Genomic DNA, 19,583 nt, shown 5'->3' with positions numbered 1-19,583 from the left:
ACCTTCTGGGTCTGCTGGTCAATCTGCTCGATGTGCAGCTGCCACTCATCTTCCAACATCATTGCAAAAGACTTCAGCTTCACCAACTCGGCTCTGACCTTCTCCAGCCTCCTGTTATGGTCCTTGTCTTTACAATCCTGGAAAGCCTTCTCCTGTTCCAGCAGCCTTTTGAGTCTGAGAAACAGAAACAGAGGAAATATGAGGGGATGAGTTTGAATATCAAACATACTTTCACTTTCTCTCCATTCCTCCAGAGCAGATCTGGATGAATTTCACATCTGAGTTTGGTTTCGTAAAATTGAAGAGTTGGGTCAAGCTGTGCCAGCATAAAAATGTTTCTTGTAACTAACCGTAAATATTGTCACAGAGTAGTTTCATTAGAAAACGCAGCTGGGGAGGATCAGGAAATATAGAATGGGGGGTGCTGTACATTTCTGCTACTTCTTTTTTTTTTCTTCTTTTTTTTCCCCCTTTTTCATTCTTCAGCTTCAGCATTTCAACAAATTTGCTGCAAGAAAAATGCATCTTTTCTTGCTTTTATTGTATTCTATTCCATTTTATTTATTTTTTTTGTATATATATATATTGTATATTTGTGTATTTTATATCTAAACTTATTTTTTACATTCTATCTGCATTTTCATTATTTTCTTGTTAATTGTCAGCACCAACACACCAAGACAAACTCCTGGAGGGTCTCTGAGCACTGAAAGACCGCCAAACAGCGCCCTCTAACGACAAACTCATGTGTCGTTCTGATGACGTCATCATAAAGCGACGGCACTTTCCCACTTTTTCAAAAGGATATTTCTGACACACAGTTAAAAATTTATTTTCGATGCTTGACATTAATTCTGTGAATTTCGTGAAATTATTCTGCAAGTATTTTTTAAAATCTAGAATAAGACCTAAATTGACCGGAAGTCCACTTCCTCCGTTTGTAAACACATGGCTCGTGCTCCTCTCTGACAGTCGCCATGCCTAAACTCTTGGATATAAAGTTCCCTGGAGAATGTAAGACTCTTCCTGAGGGTTTCTGGTCCGCAGTGGACGTGTGGGTAAAGAAACCCCACGTTGTGAACAAGCGTCTGTGTGGAGTGAAGGAGACAGAGGATGAAGAAGTGAACAGAGATGATCTGCGTTTCCTTCTGGGTGATGCTGAAACCTCTCAGGATGTGTTTTCCTTCCTGACCTGTGATGACACACCTGGACAGACTCACGACCAGGACAAACCCTGGACTTGTTCTGTGAGGACGTTTGTCCCCAAAGTGAACTGCTGTGGGAATGACGTTCATAAAGAAGTTATACTTAAAGGTAGGAGCTGACTTAAATGGAGGTGTCCCTTTCTGTTTTCTGTTTCTAAACTTCTGTTTCTATGTCAGACTTTGTCAGACAGCAGGTGACGTTTCTTCCATATGAAGAGAAGTCAGGAGGACAGGTGTCTCTAAAGAGGGGGAACATTTATCAGATCCGGCTCCTTCATCAGGACTGTGAGGAATGGTGAGTGAAAGCAACTTTTTTTTTATCCTGAGCATATTTATCATGGATCTTTTTGGTCTAGTTTGTTGACAGCATTGAAGAATACTTTATGACACATTTTCAGTTTTATAAAAAATAATCTGGCTTTTTTGCATCATATTTGTCCACCAACAACAAACAATCTGGGGAAATAAGTTTTGATACCAAAGCAGCCTTGTAAACTTTAACACGATGCCCAAAATGAGAAACTAAAATGTTTTAAGGTCTTACATGTGTTTGTATCCTGTGCTTATATCTGGATTGGCAAAACCTTTTTTTTCCTCACCATCTGATATTAAATCAGATTAAACTTTCCTGGTTTTGGTCATTTAGAATTGCCAAAATTATTTCTATTTGCTAAATGCCAGAAAAATGGGAGAAATAATTTTTCAGACAATTTTTTTATTACTTTCTTGAGAGTCGGAAGTTATAAATTTGGTAATCCTAATTGACCAAAAACAGGAGTTTAATCTCATTTAATGTTAGATGGTGAGAAAAAAAGGTAATGTGCCTTTTTATATTGTGTATGTAAACTTCTGCTTTCAACTGTATATGAATGAGAGGATAAAAAAATCAGAGAATAACATTTAATATGACTGTCATAGGAGAGAAGCTACTTACTACCAGATACTTAAAAGCCTTATGAGGGACAAACAGTTTGTTTGTGTAGGAAAATATGGGACACGTTACTGCAATATTGCAGCATAGTCTAATTAAAAAAAATGTCTTTCTAACTTTAAAACATTAACATTTCTTTTGATACCAAGCTTATAAATATGAATTACAAAAATCTGATTTTGTTGCACACAGTAAGGACATTTTTGCATTTATTTCTATCTATAGCTGTGTGCAATAAAACAAACAAGTCCCAACTGACAACATTTAAACTCTCTGTGAGAGCAAAATTCTGAATTCTGATCCTGAAGATTTTGTTTTATGCAGACTATCAGACAGTTTTTTGCAGTTTTATGTCAGATTCATGGATCACTACAAAAATGAATGAATACGTAAATTGTGAGAAACTGATATAGATATTTCCGGGCCCATACCAATACTGATTATTAGTTGGCAAGAAAGTTGATAACCGATATTTGAAGCCGATAGTCATTTGCCGTCAAAATGAAAATACTGGCGTAAAAGTTTTGAACAATACAAACTCCAACACGTAACTACATTCAAATGCCTTCAAGCATATGTTTATTAAATAGCTCACAGGCTCAGCATCATGCTTTATCAAGTTAAATGAAAACTTAAAAAAATAAGTAGCTTACGTTTTCTACAGTAAATAAAGTTTTCCAACATTTCTATGTAACTGGAATAAAACTGGACAAAATTGAGTTTGTGCTGCCTTTTACAGGCATGTAATGCAGTTGAATTGATTTTCTGTTTGGTTTCATATGAGATCGACCCCGATAATTGGCCCGGCTGATAATCGGTCTATCCCTATTCGTAACAGATTGAAAATCTGCACTCTTTGATTATGAACATCCAGAATTGTTACTTTAAGACTGTTTTTAGAATAAAGGAAACCATCATACCCCCTCTTTAAAGTGCACATGTGTTAGAAATACTCTGAAAAATCAACATTTTTAGAGGAGACTTTGAAGTCTGTTCAGCTGTAAACTCCAATATAATTTCTTTCCTTTTCATGCAGTTGTTTGAAATTCAATAGGCAAGATGTGTTTGTGATGTTACTTCTGTGTTTTAAAACGTCACATCTGATTTCTTTTGACATTCAGCTGTTCTTATCTGCAGGTCCCTGGAGCTGCATGTCCTGACCCCAGATGCCTGGTTCTCTGACGGTGTCGTGTACCCAAAGCTGCCCTGGCTGTCCTCTGATCTGCTGCCTAAACTGGTCCGCTGGGCCTCAGAGTGCAGGAGCAGCGAGTTCAGGAGCACGCTGTCTCTGCTGCCCGTGGAGAAGTACAGCATCATGTACCAGCGGCTGAAGGAGAAGTACAAAGCCATGGTCAAGGTGGAGTTTCCCCTGAAGGCTTCTGTTTGATATTTTGGGTGTTTTGTTCTCATATTTGCTGGTGTCTGGTTTATTGTTCTGCAGGTTTGGCCTGAAGTCACAGATCCTGAAAAGTTTGTCTACGAGGATGTCGCCATCGCTTCGTACCTCCTTGTGAGTCCCGTTGATCATTAAACTTGAATCAGTCTCACTTTATATTTCTGCTCTGACTTTAACATCTGCACAGCCACTGTCGGGCAGACAAACATGTCGCCTCATGTAGGTGAAACAGATTTTTACCCACCGCGTTGTCAGGTCATTCAATCTCAAACTGGGTCAATCAATGTTGAGTGTGAGGAATAGCTTTGACCTGGTAAATCAATTCAAAGCAGAGACAGGTGAAGGGGCGTCGGTGGCGGCAGGTGTCACCCTGCACATGCAGATTGGCCTTTGGGAACATGATTGAAAGCTTTCATGCTCCAGTGTTTGTCATTGAACTGCAGGTGCTGTGGGCCGAGGAGCGGGCGGACAAAGGTCTCTCTGACCCACAATCCTTTGTGGACCTGGGGTGTGGAAACGGACTCCTGGTTCACATACTTACCAATGAAGGGGTGAGTTGGTGAAACTAGAGCCTGGTTTATGTGATTAAAACAGTTGTGGATACACTATTGTTTGTAATGTTTGCGGCTTCATGGCGCTCTTAAAAGAATCGTTCAACAGAAAGGATCATTTTGTCACTCAGCTGAACTGTAAGACAAATCTTTAAATCAATGCCACAGCAGCTCCAGGGAGGCCAGGTGAGGGGAATCATGTCTGTGAATATATTTAATCCACAGTCTCCATGTCGTGTTATTAACCAATCACAAAGTGGGTCAGCTCTAATTGAAATTACACACAGTGTTTGGTCCTCAGAGTGTGAACAAGCAGCTGACCGTCACACTGTCTTGTGTTGCAGCATCCTGGAAAGGGCATCGATGTTCGCAGGAGGAAGATCTGGGACATGTTTGGTCCTCAGACTCTGTTAGAGGTGAGTGTGGAGAGGGGAGAGTCACTGAACTACACACTCCGCAGCAAAAAGACAGATGCTTGAGATCATTTTTAATAAAACGTAGCAAGAGAAAAAAGGAGGTTATTTTTTGTTTTAACAATGCTTCTTGGGAATAAATTATGCTTTGTAAAGCTTGTGTATTTCACTTTAAATGGGCCACATTTCAAAGGAACATGCATTAGTGAGATGAGCAGCAGAGCCAAGTATTAGGGCTGAGCTGAGGGTAGCAAAACTTCAGGAATTTTCAAGGTTGGAAACTTTCCATGGAAATTTACAGGAATAAAAAAAAATCAGGGAGCCTTCAGAAATTTATACTAACTGAATTTACCTGATGAAACGAAAAATCCTGATACTTTGATACATTATTTTTTTCTCCCACCCACAGTCCATAAAAAGTCCCATTAAAAATGTCAAAATATTTAGTTTAGCTTCTCTTCAGGCTGTGCTTTCTACTCAGCAGCTGTCTTGTATGACTGTATGTCATCTTCAATGTTACTACACGGTTTCTTCCATAGAGCAACACAGTAACTTTAATTGGTAAAAAAATAAAATATTTTTTTAAACAATTTATTTATTTCGTTTTAGAAAATTTCCTTAAGGTTGAGGGTTACAAACCCTAAAAATGTCCAATATTCTCATGGAAATTTTCTGAAAACTTTCCTGAGGCAGAGCAGAGTTTGTGGGTTGTGCTGATGAAAAACTTGCCGACTCCTCTCTGCCGATGCCAAACAACACCAGAACTGCCCTGGATCCTCATTTACAGCTGCTCCCTTAAAACCAGCTTTCCTCCTCTCTCTGGCTCTCTCTCTGTATCTGTTTGGACTCTTGTGAGCAGTTTATGTAAGGTTTGATTGCCGCGTCATGTCACAGCTGACAGGTGTTCTCATAAATGAAAAGTTCTGCCAGGTTAAAAAGTTTCACTTTCCCGACTCTTTCTATTAAAGCTTTTCAGAATCAAATCACACCGCCATGCGTCCTTTCTCCTCTAAGAAGCTCTTGTGCTTTCTGGATCTCTGCTATTTCAGGAAAAAGCAATTACTCCCAGCGAGAGCTTCTTATTCCCCAGTACGGACTGGCTGATTGGGAACCACTCAGACGAGCTCACGCCATGGATCCCCGTCATGGCAGCCAGGCGAGTCTTCATCAGCCGACACAATCTCACTCAGGGGCTCAAGTGCCAGCTGATCTCTCCAATTTGGAATCACATTATGTGCACAGGGAGGATGTGTGGATTTATGTTTGTGTGTTTGTGTTCTCAATCGGCCACCTGATGGCGATGTTGAGCCTCAGAGTGAAACTTTCCTCAGATGGTAATCTCTGGATGGATTCATGCTGCTTGACTCTGTTTCATAATCTCACTCTCAGGAACACAAACAGCACATAATCTGATCACCCCTGCAGATTAATTTACAGCAGAAGTTTATCCTTCCACAGGTCATCGTACTCCTGCCGCTTCTTCGTCCTGCCGTGCTGCTTCTTTGACTTCTACAGGAAGTACCAGAGGCGCCAGTGTAAAAAGTCACAGTATAAAGAATACATCGACTTCATCACAGAGGTCAGCCGGGTCAGCGGTTTCAACACTGAGGAAGACTGCCTGAGAATACCCTCCACCAAACGGGTGAGTTCATACCAGGATTCAACATTTTGTCCTCTTTTTGATTTGTACCCTCTAAAAAATTTAAGTAGAGTGGACTCTCTTCTTTCATGCTACTACCAGACACATCCTTAGTTTGAACTGTCTGAACTTTTCTGACTCACAGCGTCTCTCTGTGCCGCTGTCATCTCACATCCTCTCCTCATATCCATGCTGATCTCTCATCCAAAGAGCGCACTGCTCTCACCCACAGTAGTTTACGAACATGATTTTGATTGACAAGCTCCGCCAGACCCCGCCTCCCCTCGCTGAAAAACATAATGTACTACTATAGACACAGGAAACGGTTGCAACACGGACATTTTTATTGTCCAGTTGAAAAAAAATGTGGATTTATACATTTTCTCTTCTTCGTGCATTCATTTGATTATTCATGGCACTATAATTTTATAATGTCCCAGAATTCAGATTTTTTATTTGGGGACCTTAAGCAGATATAAGATTAAAATGCAATTAATTTGATTAATTAATTAAAATCCTGTAATTAATCAGATTAATTTTTTTAATTGCCTGATAGCACTAGTTTACATTTTTCTTACATGCTGACAAATCAAAACACTAGACATTAAAATTCGGACATAAGACGCTAAAATGAAAACTGAAATAAATTTTTTCACACAAGAGAAAAATTAAATGTTTGAAAGTTGAAGCCGCAGAGTCGAAGTTAATACCCTGAACCTATCAGTCGTGGCACAAAACACACTTCTAAAAAACTGAAATCAAAGCGAGTGTTTGTTTCTGAAGGCCTTTGCACACTGTGTCAATCATGTTATGTCATTCATGTTGACACTTACAAAACTTTTGTCCGTCATTATTGTATTTAGAACGGATTCGAGTTTCTTTTTTCTTTTTTTTTTTTGCATCCAACCAGCTTGTTTCAAGGGTTGTTTGACCATCCAGAGACAGTTTTCTTTGTCTTTTCACAAGTAGTGAAGGAACCACAAAATCACTGCTTGATTATTCCTGTCCATTTTTTCTTGTGCTGCGATTTTTCGCAATAATAGAAAATAAACATAGAGGATTCAGTGTGCAAAGTGTCTTTGTGTGATTTTTTCTTTGTTTTTGTTGGGATGTTCGATACCACTTTTTTTCAGCCTGATACCAGTACGAGTACTCCCTCTTGAGTACTCATACCGAGCACTGATACTACTAAAGTTTTTGATTCAGAAAATTTAAATTCACAGTGACAGATCATTTTGATTAAAGACAGCACAGTCACTCTGACATTAAGTCCAAAATAAAACACATAAAACTCTCTCTGAGTTTACATTTTTTTAAAAAATAAATAGAAAAAAATATATATTAAAAGTGCCAAATAAAACTCACAACTGTCAGATTTTATTTTTTTTTAAATAAAATGAAGTGCAAAAAAATATAGACATTTATAAAAATATTTGCCCTGAGTGTCGGCTGCTAGTATTGGCAGCCTTCACGAGTACCAGTACCTTGAAAAAAGGCTGTTATCGGCCTGATACTGATACCTGGTATTGATACTGGCCCATTCCTAGTATTTTTGTCTTTGTGTTTTGGGGTTACAGATCCAAAGAAATGCATTTGTAAATCACAGACTGGGTGTGCAAAGCTCTTTAGACTTTGGGTTGCAAAGAGGTGAAACAATTTCAATAAATTTAAGGAAATTGTGCCCTAAAATTTTCATGGGAGTTTTAGCTCAAGACTACTGGAAATTTTCAGAGCTTTTTTCTACAAATTCTCTGGAAATTTTGGCGATTTTAAGTTTTTTTCTTGTTATCAAGTTGAATGGGTTCTTCAAAAGCGATCTTGGTTAAAACAACATGATTGACTTCAAGTTCAACTGTGAACCAGAATCATACGAGCAAAAAACTCCAAGCACATTTAATCATCATCAGTCACTACATATAACATTTCTATTGAGAACAGGTAAATGCAGCTAAATGCAGCTAAATTATTTAATAATATTAATATTAATTCCCTAAAAATTCCTGTTACCAAAATTTGCAATATAAATTTCAAACTTTGAAAATTCCCAGAATTTGCAATCCTACTTGGACTTAATATGAAACGTCTGGAAAAAGAGTTTTTGGGGTTTTAAAGACTTTTTTTTTTTTTTTTACAAACAATAAGACATAAACACTTTGTTTCGATTTCATATTTTGCAGTGTAGACAACAGGTTTCCTTTGCAGCATCATCAAAAACTCAACCCCTGTTCTTCAAACACTCGGAGCTGAAGATTCCCCCTTTCCCACCTGAGCCCTGTTTGGAACAGGCGCTCGGAAATAAATCAAGTGTTTATCGGCCCCAAAGGGACGTTACTCTCACAGCTGGTACCGTTAACAGCTTTGATACAGATGGGCAAATAAAAAGAGCGAGCAAACATTTACTGGGCGCTTAATGGAGGAGATGTGTCATAATCAGCCTGTTTGCAAAGCAGGTGTTCCTCCAGAAGTTGTTGTTTTTGTCCACGGTAACACATCAAAGATATTATTTCTACTTCTCAGATGATGGTTTTACAGTTTTTATCTCATGAATCCTGACCCTGTCCTCGTCTGTCCGCAGGTGTGCCTGGTGGGAAAGTCAAGAAATTACGAGCAGCCCGATGAAGACGAGGTAGAACAGCGAAGAGCCCGTTACGTTCAAAGCCGCCAGGCCACACCAGGGGTCACATTTCAAGTGTCACACACTCAAAGTGACGGGGACTGTTGCCTAGGAAATGGGGAAAATGGCAGGACCCCCGAGAGCAGCTGGGGAGCCGGGTTCCAGCCCAGAGACAGAGTGGAGGCGGTGCGAAACTGCGCTGCCCTCCCGAGGGATTTTGTCGACAGTGTTGTCCTGCAGGTTGCTAATGTGCTGCTGGGAATGACCGAGGAAGACGACGGCAGGGAGTGTGACTGGAATCGAGGAGGTAAACCACGACAGACACAAAATACTACAGATAAAACATGAAATGAGACAAGATGCTCAAAACATGCCACTGTAGGGTTGAACTTATTACTGTGAAATTCACAAAAAAAACCACAACTGCCAAGCCACAGGTGCTAGCAACTACTTGTTAGCATCTGAAAACTAAATAAAGTTAAGTAAAAATACCCTTAAAAACTGTTTTCAAACCAAAATGATATAAAAAATACTTTGCTTTAAAAAAGCTCATTTCCAACCTAAACACATGATTCATTAGCTTAAGCAGAAATTTGTCTGTGCTTTCTATAAACATGACTTCAATTAGCTGCTTCTACCAAATTGACAAAACTTTTAATGGAAGAATTTTAAGGAACCAGCACCATAGGCAGATCCAACAAGCTAGATTAGCTTTTTAGCTTTTTTGCTAAGGCGAGCCAGCTAGCTTTAGCAGTCACTGTGCAGCACAGAGTCACCGTTCAGAGATACTACACTTTTAAATAGATGTCTGATTTGTGTAGTTTGAGCTAGGCTAATAGCCTCTAGCTACTAGCTATTACCTTTGCTTCTGATAATAGTGTCCTGAAAATTTGTGACTAGCCCTGTTAGGCATTTTGAGATTCCTTTTAATCTTTCTTTCAATGCTAACAAAAATTTGATATGGCTTGTTGGCCAGTACGCTAACATGTTTTGCTGGAAACGTTATGTTTTTTCTGATATTAGCCTGTGCTAATTTTTTTTTAAGTTACTTTTTTGGGCTTTTATGCCTTTAAATAGGTAAAGGAAGACAGTGGATAGAGCTGAAACAGGGTGAGAATGGGGAGTGGGAATTGACATATAGGAAATAGAGTTGTCCCAGTCTGATATTGATATCGGATATCGGTCCGATATCAGCAAAAAAACAAATATCGGTATCGTATCGGAACGCATCTAAAATCTCCGATATAAGCACTCCGATATAAATAGTCCATTCCAGACTCCGCTCCTGCTGTTTTTTAAATTTATTTAGGTTATTTTCTGGGTCTTCTAATTTATTCTTTATTTTATTCAGTTACTAGTAAATTCTTGCGTTTAATGTTAAAATTTCTGTTACCCATTGGTTAATAATAAATACTGTTCTTTGTTTGAATAATATCACTTAATCAAGCCTTTCTAACATGACAGACATACTACAAAATAAGTAATAAAAGTATGCATGTTTAATGCTGATATCGTATCGGATTAATATCGGTATCGGCCAATACTCAATGCTGCAGTATCTGTATCGTATCGGAAGTGAAAATGTGATATCGGGACATCCCTAATAGGAAAGAGTCCACACGCTGGGGACAAATCCTGTGGAGCGCAACCTAGACCACGAAACCATCTGCGCTTCAAAGCCACGTTTCCACCGAGCAGACCGGTTCAGTTCGTCTCAGTACAATGCCCATTTTGTGGCGTTTCCACTGACTTATCCTAGGACAGATCCCCAAATAACCGAGACGGGCCGTCCCACTTTTTGGGACCCTTTCGTATGGGTGCCAGACTGAACCGATCTGCTCTCTGAAGGTGGAGCTACAACACTGCAGACCGTTGATTGGTCAAAAGAATCGTCACTTACCCTGACAGCGGCTGCATTTTTCCTGGTGGCTCACAGACTTCTCTGAAACAAAGCTGGATTTCACTTTGTATCATAGAGCTACATGCCAATCACAGAGAGGACGAAATGCTGCATGACTTCCATCTATGCTCTTTGTTTACTGTGTTGCGTTTTTCTTCTTCAGTGGATTTATTAGCAGGGCAAACCGTGTCACGCTGCTACGACGTCACACTGTTGTTTAACAGCTGCAGGTTTCTGCATCTGGCTTACACGCCACCTACCACGAGAGGGCACAGTTTGCTGTGGAGACGCCAACGGGATTAGACTTAACTGTAACAAACCGTGGTAAACCGTACTGAACCGAACTAGACTTCTCGGTGGAAACCGTTCATGTGCCAGAAGAAGCTTTCCGCTAATGCTAACTAGCCACTTGCCAGCTGTAGCCCTGTTAAATGGAGGGACCAATAGAGTGGACCAGGAAGTACTCTCTTTTTTCAGTTTAACGTTTCATTTATTATTTCTGACACTGTAATTTGAGTTAAATTTAAATCTTATAATTTCTAACAATAGAGATAAATATTTAAAGAATATGAATCAGATGTCTGTTCTTCTCCCAAGAGCTGCTTTACACACTCAATCTTTTATTACAGTGAATTAAAAAAAAATTATCACAGTGACCAGAAATTTTAACCTACCAGGGGTCTTATTTTCCCAGCTGGTAGCTACAGGTGTATCCTGAAAACCTAACCCCCCCGTCTCTATCCTCTCTGGTCACCTGTCAGCAAAACCTTTGTGACAAAGAGACGCCACTTTGAACTCTGCGTCCCTCCTTTTTCCAGCCACTTCCTGCCCTGCACTGTACAGACACACACACCACCCACAGACACATCATCATCATCATCATCATCATCACCACCCCTCCTGTCGACACACAGAAACTCACAGTTTGATGTTTAAAACAGAGGGATGAGTAATTTAAACAGCTCTAACTGAAGATTCTGCCTGATGTGGGTAGAAAATGTGAGAGAGGGAATAATGCAGTCTGCTGCTCTGTATGGAGATGACTGGATGAATTATGCACCAGCATGTATGATTTATGCATGAGAATGCATTTGTACTGAGGTTTCCCTACCAGTTATCTGCTGTGTAGGAACAAAGAGTCAGGGTGAGTCAGCCGTGACTGGAGGGGACGTTTGGTTGGTTTGGTTTCTTCTTCAAATATAAGATAATTCACGTTTTAAGGAGCAGTTTTTGACATTCAGAGTAAAAGAAATGAGTGAGATGAGACTACATTTCAATATATGTATCTTTTAAATGTCTGTCATACTTCTCACCTACACAGCTTCGTATTCATGTCCAGAGATAAAAATGCATCTCTATAGTTTAGCATGTAAAGTCTGCCACAGTAGCTTCAGGGAGTTATTCATGCACGCTGCACCGCTGACTTGGCTTCCTCCATTATGTAACAGTGCTGAAAGTCAGTGAGCAGCTGTACATCCAACATGCATTACCATCCACAAGACTAAAATCTCCACTCCGCCTTCCTGGACGTTTTATTTAAAGGTACAACAAGTCAAAAGACATCACATGCTTTGGCATGTGGATGTGAAGCCGGTGTGTTCATATTGTCTGAGTGTAAAAGCTGGCTCGCACAGAGAGGGAGTGGGTGGGTTTATTTATAACAGGTAGGAGCCCCTCAATGTATTTTTCCCAATTTGAGCCAACAATCCTCCAGAACAGCAAGCTCTACACTGAGCTTCCCAGAATCCTCTTCTTTCACACCTGCAGTCCTCATTTACTTGTGCTGGATTTCTGACCACAACTTTCTCTTCTCATTAGAGGAGCAATGTTAAGCCAACAAAAATGTTTCCCACAGTTACAGTTTATAAGTGTCAAAAATTGTGAAACATTCACTTTTTCACATTGTTTGTCTTTAAATATGGACGACACGCCTTCAGCTCAACATTGAAGCCAAGATATGCTGTGATTGACACTGGCATGATGAGCTTGTGATTTATTTCCTAAAACATTGACGTGACAAAACCAAAGGGTTAATTAAGCATTGTTTATGAAAAGGCTAGCAGTAGCTGGCTGTTGTTTTATGTAGATGTTTTTGCTGATGGTTTAATGTAGCTCCCCTCAACTGCCTTTTTAATGTTTTTTTTACTTCCCTGTTTATATTTAGCAGCCTTTTTGTATCTCGTAATGCATCTTTTTGAAGACTTCTTATTATACTGCACTCTTTTTAAATCTGTTTGTAACTTGTAGGTTTTTTATCTTTTTATGTCCCTATCTTTTACTACCTTTTCTAGGTGATCTTTTTATGTTGTTGTTTTTTGGTTGTCTTTTTCTGTAGCTTAATGGCTGTCTTTCTCAGTTTTAATGTCACTATTACTAAGTACATATCATGTAACTTTTATGCCACTTTCTTAAAATGTAGCTTTTTTTATAAGCACTCGTTTCAAAGCAGTTCTTTTATCGAGCAACATTTAGCCATCCTTTTATAAAGCTTTTAAGTAGATAGCTTTAAAGCAGCTAGCTTTTATAGCTTTTAAGTTTTATAGCTTGATTTTGTAGCTTTTAATCTGCTAGCTTTCACGTAGCTTTTAGTTGCTGACTTTATGTAATGTGTAAGTAGCTGGCCTTTAAAGCTTTTAAAAATATAACTTTTTAAAAAGCTTTTAAGTAGCTAGCTTTTACAAATTTTAAGTAGCTAACTTTATAAAAACTTTTGAATAGCTAGCTTTTGTTGCTTTTAAGTAGCTAGCTTGTATGTAGCTTTAAGAAGTTAACTTTATAAAGCTTTTAAGTAGCTAGCTTTTTGGAGCTTTAAGTTGCTAGCTTTTGGAGCTTTTAAGAAGCTAGCTTGTATGTTGCTTTTAAGTATCTAACTTGATGTTGTTTTAAGTTGCTAACTTTTGTAGCTTTTAAGTAACTAGCTTGTATGTAGCTTTAGAGTATCTAACTTTATGTTGTTTTTAGTTGCTAGCGTGTATATAGCTTTTAAGTAGCTAACTTAATGTTGTTTTTAGTTGCTAGTATGTTTGTAGCTTTTAAGTAACTAACTTAATGTGGTTTTAAATTGCTAGCTTTAATGTAGCTTTTAAGTAACTAGCTTGTGTGTAGCTTTTAAGTATCTAACTTAATGCTGTTTAAAGTTGCTAGCTTGTATGTAACTTTTAATTTGCTAATGTTATGGGTTTTTTTTTAAGTTGCTAACTTTTATGCATTCTTTGCCAACTTTTAACTAGATTTTTTTTAGCCCTTTTTGTCTTTATTTTATGCATCAGCACTGAGCTATGATTAAATGGAAGCTCTTTATGTAGTTTGCTTAATTCTATGCTAGCTTTTTGTCTTTGCAATGGTTTCTGGATGCTATGTACAGTTTTTGTTAGTTTGGGTCTACTAAATTAAAAATATTTAATTTCTTTGCATGGTGTATTTTTGCTGCTGTTTAAAGCCTTTAACGGTGTTAAACTGATTAATAAGTGGTAAAGGTTGATGATGCAGTCATGGGTTTGGGACATAAGCATTTTTTATTATCACAGACATTACCTGACTCTATTGAAGACTCGATCCATCGACTGTCCTATTCTCCCTGAAAAGTGGAATCAAATCCAAATTTTAAAACTTAAATATTTTGTCTCTTTTCTTTCTGGACTTTTTTTTTCAGAGCTACAATAAGTCTCACAAAAAGATTTAAAGTACTGAACAATTTGTGCTCATTAGTATTTCCTGTTATAAATACGATTTTACAAAGTTATTGAAGAAAATGTGGCAGACGGATCATTTTTCCTCCCTTTGCTCCGCTCCTTCATCGATCATACTCCGACTCCTAGGGATAGCTTTAATTGAAGGTTAGGTAAGGAGCTTTTGATTGACAGTCAGATAAAAACAAGAGCCTTTCAAATGTTTTATTGACCACTCAGCAATTTTCAAGCTCATTTTCCCCACTCAGCCTGATCCTCAATTGGCCAAAGCAGCAAAACAATCAACCACAACAGGCAATCAATAGGTGGACATCTTAGTGTTCTGCACAGGGGACGCTCAACCTTAAAAAAGTCAAACAGTTCGCAGAGCTGAGCCATTAATAGTCGCCTCTGTTGGTCTCAGCCCAAGCAGAGTCCACTCTGTCCATACTACCTCTCCTCCATTAATCTCCATTAACATTGTAGGCAGTAAAGGGCAGCTCTAAACGCTGTATTGATATTGTATTAAGGCCTGGAGCTCCCTGGCGTCGGAGCTGTGGGACGGCAGACTGCCTGGTTTCACACTCAGTGTTTGGCTGTTTGAGTGTGTGTGAATGTGGGAGTGTGTCGCATATTTTAGGGATTAACCGGACCGGCTAAGTTTGGGAGTGAATGGGCGGACAATATGTTTTTTTCTTCCCTTTTTAGTGCCAAAGAGATAAGTTTTATAGACATGAAGCAGCCACTAGTTACTGTAAAGTTCTGTTGAACTTCTGAAGGAGTTGACTCTTTTTTCCTTGACCGACAAAGACGAACTGTTTTGCAATGCACTCTCTCAAATTCCATCACATCTGAGCAGACAGGGATTTCCTGGAGTGTCACGAGAGATTAAAGTCAAATATTGTTATGAAACGCCACAAAGGAGCATCAGAATTCCTGTGGTGTGTCCGTCTCTGATATGAGGCGGAGGATTGTGATTCGAACGAAACAAAGGTCAGCTCTGATTGAATTCTCTTCCAGGGAGAAAAGGGCAGAGCCAGAAATACTGACAGTCGCCAGAAATGGAGCTCAAAGGCGAGATGTCATCAACACAAAAACGCGCGCCGTTTATCTGCGTACGACTCCGAGCGTATGACCCTGTGTTTTACAGTCCCCACCCTCTTTTTTCCTCTTTTCTTGCGCTCTTTGGTGGCTAAATTTACTGTCCCGGTGGGGGAGTGACGACTATGACTCACGCTCTCGAGCGAACCGATGGGAGATGCAGCGGTGAAATACACGCTGGTTGCTCTGACAGCTTGTTGGAGCGGCTTTAATTGACTGCCCTGGCTAACGCTGAAAGACAGAAATGTTTTTCCTCCTTCCTTCTCGCTGTAAATCATTCTGTATGTAGCGTTTTCAGCCTCTCAGAGTCTTTCAAGGCTTCCAACCAGCGTCGCCGACTCGAGCCAATCAGCTACATCAGATGCACTTTTTTTTTCCCGTAGCCCCTTGTGATTGTTTCACAGCACGCCTGGAGCTGCTCGTTCATATATTGATGAATGTTACATTGACGGACCTCCTCCTGCTCCTTCATCACTCTGCTCTTCCTCTCTCCTCTTTTATCCTCCTCCTCCCCTCCCAGGAAGCCTCGCTGTGAGCGAGGTTGCTGGCCTGTTGGAGCAGGAGACCCTGCAGCTTTTAAAGAAGGAGTGCGGAGGCCTTCAGACGCTGCTCAAGAACAACCACCAAGTCTTCAGAGGTAGCTGGACTACACACTTCATCATCAAATCATTTTCTCACACAAAATAATCTTCTTCAACTTACGAAGAGCCCCTAAACGCAGTTTTCTGGAAAATTTAACACAAATATAGCTTTTTGCAAAGGCAGTCAATATGTGTTATTTCAACTTCAAGGCACAATTTTCAGTCGGTTTGGTCCAAAAAATGGTCGAGGAGCCTCGGCTGTTGTTGCCATGGAGAAGAAACAGAACAAATCAGAGCTGAAGCACATCTAAAATGCTTCATTGATTAAACTTGGAACAAAACACAGAGTCCTGTTTTGTGAATTCATCCAGTGTTAGACAAGGGAAGATAAAATGTGCTGCTTTGAAGCTGCAATGCTTTGTCCGCTTTGAATATGAAAAGTCAAGCAGTGTCCCCCCAAGAATTAACTCACTTAACTGCTTAATGCAGCTTGGGGGGCGGTGGGGTCAGATAAACATGGAGGCCAACTTATGTCACTTTTTCCTTTTTGTGAAGACTGAGCATAAAGAATTGAACTGAATGTGGTAAATAAATATGGAATATGGAATAATGTGGTCCTGTTGCAAAGTAAGGCTAGTACCAACAAAAGTTTGGTGGCCCACTTGGATTACCTTCACGGCCCGCAGGTTGGGAACCACTGTTGTATTGCAAGGGTCTTCAACCTGTGGCTCTGTAGCCCCATGCGGCTCTATGACTCCTCTGCAGTGGCTCTTTGAGCTTTTAAAAAAATATTTTTGCAATAAAGAATTTTCTTTTTTCTTACAGAGGGAATTGATGATAGAAGACATTGACACCAAATAAAAACAAGCATGAACACTTTGTAGAATTAAATATGCATCACCTCTTACAATAAAGCTCTCAAATTTTGAGACTTTTGCATTTTTTTTTAACATTTAGAAACAGATCACAATTTTTAAAGATTTTGCAGATAATTTAAAATCAATTTTTTGATTTTTTTTTTTCCACAATTTTTACATTTTTAAAGAAATTAAGCCAATTTTTGAAATTACTTTTTTCATAAATAAATGAAACTTTGGTGTCTATTTTTAATTAAAATTTGGGGATTTTTTGTGCAAATTTTGCACATTTCCTAAAATTTCATTATTTGAAAAAATTTGCAAATTTTGAAATTTCAAAAAAAATTAAAAAATTAAAAACTTATAAAAAAAATCTTTCTTTTTTTTCAAATTTATGAAATATATGACATATTTTTTTATATGTTTGCAGATTTCCAAAAAATTAAAAACTAAGACATTTCATGTACAATTTTAATAACACAAAAACCTATAATTTGGATAACTATTCACTACATTTTTACTTGGTTTTAAAGAGTCTATAATCACAACAAAGCTGTTTCTTGTGTCAATTTAAAGCAAACACTCAGGGCTACAGAAACTTAAGTGACTTCTGATTTAGTGTTTGCTACAGTCCAGGGCCAGTTAGGAGCCAAATGTATCAAAAGAGCTGTCACTCATGGTTTTATCTTACAGTTTGAAAATCAAATAACTAATCGTAAGAAAAATAATAATAAAAAAATGTGAACCATGGACATAACTCAGCAGATCAACAGAAAAACGTCATTAAAAAAAATTATTGTGTATTAAAAGTTTGAACCATGATCAGTCTACTAACATGGAGAAAATGGGCTTTATGGACCCTGTTGTGTGACTAGACCAATTTGCGAGGTGAGATTCCCCCTGATCGCAGCCGGTCAGTAAGGAGAGCTTTACATATTTTCGTTTCACTTGATCATCACTGCCATGTTGCATATTTTTACTGCCTTACAGCCCCGGGCTGACTATAATTCTCAGACTCTTTGCACTGATTTCATTCACCTAAGATTAAACAATTCATTAACATTTGCTGATATGCAGATGACACACTGTTGTATGCGTTTGTGGCCTCCTGTAGTTTTATTTTGCGACGTAACTTTTTGCTGTGATTTGGTATAACTGAAAAGTAAGTTATGATTGGTTGGCTTTATTTTTTTTTACATGTTGTGCCTTTAGTTTTTTCCTCCAAGCCCAACCTTTAACTTATTCTCTTCTTTCTTATTGAAGTGGCCTGTTATCGTCCTGATCTTGTTCTTCTTTCAGTTGAAGGTGGGAGGGTGCACATCCGAGACTGGCGGGAGAAGAGGACGCCCAAGTCGGATCTGAAGCGGAAGAAAAAACCCGTGGCCCCTGGTGCGCTGAAAACTCGCCTCTGCTGGTTTTTCAACCATCATCCACAGCGCTGCCCCCTGCTGGCAGAACAGTGCCACTTCGCTCATGGACCAGATGACCTCCGACCCTCCACGAGACCTTTAAAGAAAATAAAACACGATGCCTCCTGACTGGTGTAGCCTGTACCTTTGTTTTACCCAGCGTCCTCTCTGTCCATCAGTAGTTAAATCCTGCTGTGGTGAAACACTGCAGCCAAGAGGAAAGAGTTCAGCTCCAAACCATGTGAGTTTAATTGATGCAGCATTACATCATTTCTGGGAATTGAGGGCTTCAAATGTTAACAGTTTCCTTTTTATTCCTTCACTCTTGGAGCATGCTGACACCTCGGGGTCACGTTGTCAAATGGAGTTTAAATTCTAAGGATATTTTGTCTGTTTTTATTTAATATGTAAAATTTTTGTACAGCACAAAGAAGTCTTCACTCACTGTACAGTAAAAATTTACTTCAGGATGCACTCGAGTGTGTTCTTGACTTCCTAAGCCTCTGTACACTATAACGTATAACTCAGAGGGACATGGAGGTTCACAGGCAGGGTGAAGGATAAAGAGCAGGCAGCCTTTCCACAAAGTAAATGTTAGCACCATGAATTATTTGTTGGCAGGAGTCGAGGGGTGAACCGTGTGTCGTCCCCTCTGGATAGACGCTCACTGCTGTGTCTCTTTAGCTCAGCGTGCCTTCACACTGTGGCTCAAATGTCAGAGCCAGCCAGGCCCACCCACCTGTGGACGGCTGCGGGGGTTTGTTTTTGTTCCTATGGGCGACAACAGGCAGACCATTGATGCAATAAAGGACACGCTATTGAAATGTGATAAAGTCTGCAATCATACAGAGGAAAGGCAAAAGAAAACTTGTTGTATCATTGTTACCGACGGTTGCATCACGTTTACTCGACTTACTCTGTGCTGAGCAGTTTTCCAACATTAGTCATTTCCTCTAACAGAATAATATAACTATCAGCGCTGTAAGAGAGGAGCCTACGGTGGCCCTGAGGGTCAATGCGAAAAAACATTTCAAAATACACAAAAACATTTATGAATGCGCAAAAACATTTCAAAATCTGAAAAAGCATTTCACAATCTGAAAAAACATTTATGAATTTGCAAAAACATTTCAAAATCTAACAAAAAACATTTCACAATCTGAAAAAACATTTATGAATGCACAAAAACATTTTAAAATCTGAAAAAACATTTATGAATGCACAAAAACATTTCACGATCTGAAAAACAATTTCACAATCTGAAAAAACGTGTTTTGTTTCTTCAGATCGTGAAATGTTTTTGCGTATACATAAATGT

At 39.1% G+C, this 19,583-nt stretch overlaps 1 protein-coding gene across 1 annotated transcript; it reads left to right on the top strand.

Annotated features, from left to right (window-relative positions):
* Positions 1-734: 734 nt before the first annotated feature.
* On the top strand, positions 735-19,197 carry trmt44 (tRNA methyltransferase 44 homolog). Its single transcript, XM_074661821.1, has 11 exons — positions 735-1,314; positions 1,383-1,500; positions 3,274-3,493; positions 3,578-3,646; positions 3,976-4,083; positions 4,428-4,499; positions 5,546-5,652; positions 5,955-6,138; positions 8,711-9,056; positions 15,939-16,055; positions 18,156-19,197. The coding sequence occupies exons 1-11, from the start codon at positions 978-980 to the stop codon at positions 18,392-18,394; spliced, it is 1,917 nt and encodes a 638-aa protein (XP_074517922.1). The 5' UTR covers positions 735-977; the 3' UTR covers positions 18,395-19,197.
* Positions 19,198-19,583: the final 386 nt, after the last annotated feature.

The sequence above is a fragment of the Halichoeres trimaculatus genome, unplaced genomic scaffold (genome assembly GCF_033239565.1).
Source record: "Halichoeres trimaculatus isolate MK-OKI-2021-1 unplaced genomic scaffold, fHalTri1.1 fHalTri1_scaffold_22, whole genome shotgun sequence".
Classification (NCBI taxonomy): domain Eukaryota; kingdom Metazoa; phylum Chordata; class Actinopteri; order Labriformes; family Labridae; genus Halichoeres; species Halichoeres trimaculatus.
The sequence above is the reverse complement of the archived record's forward strand: the minus strand, read 5'-3'. Positions and strand labels throughout refer to the sequence as shown.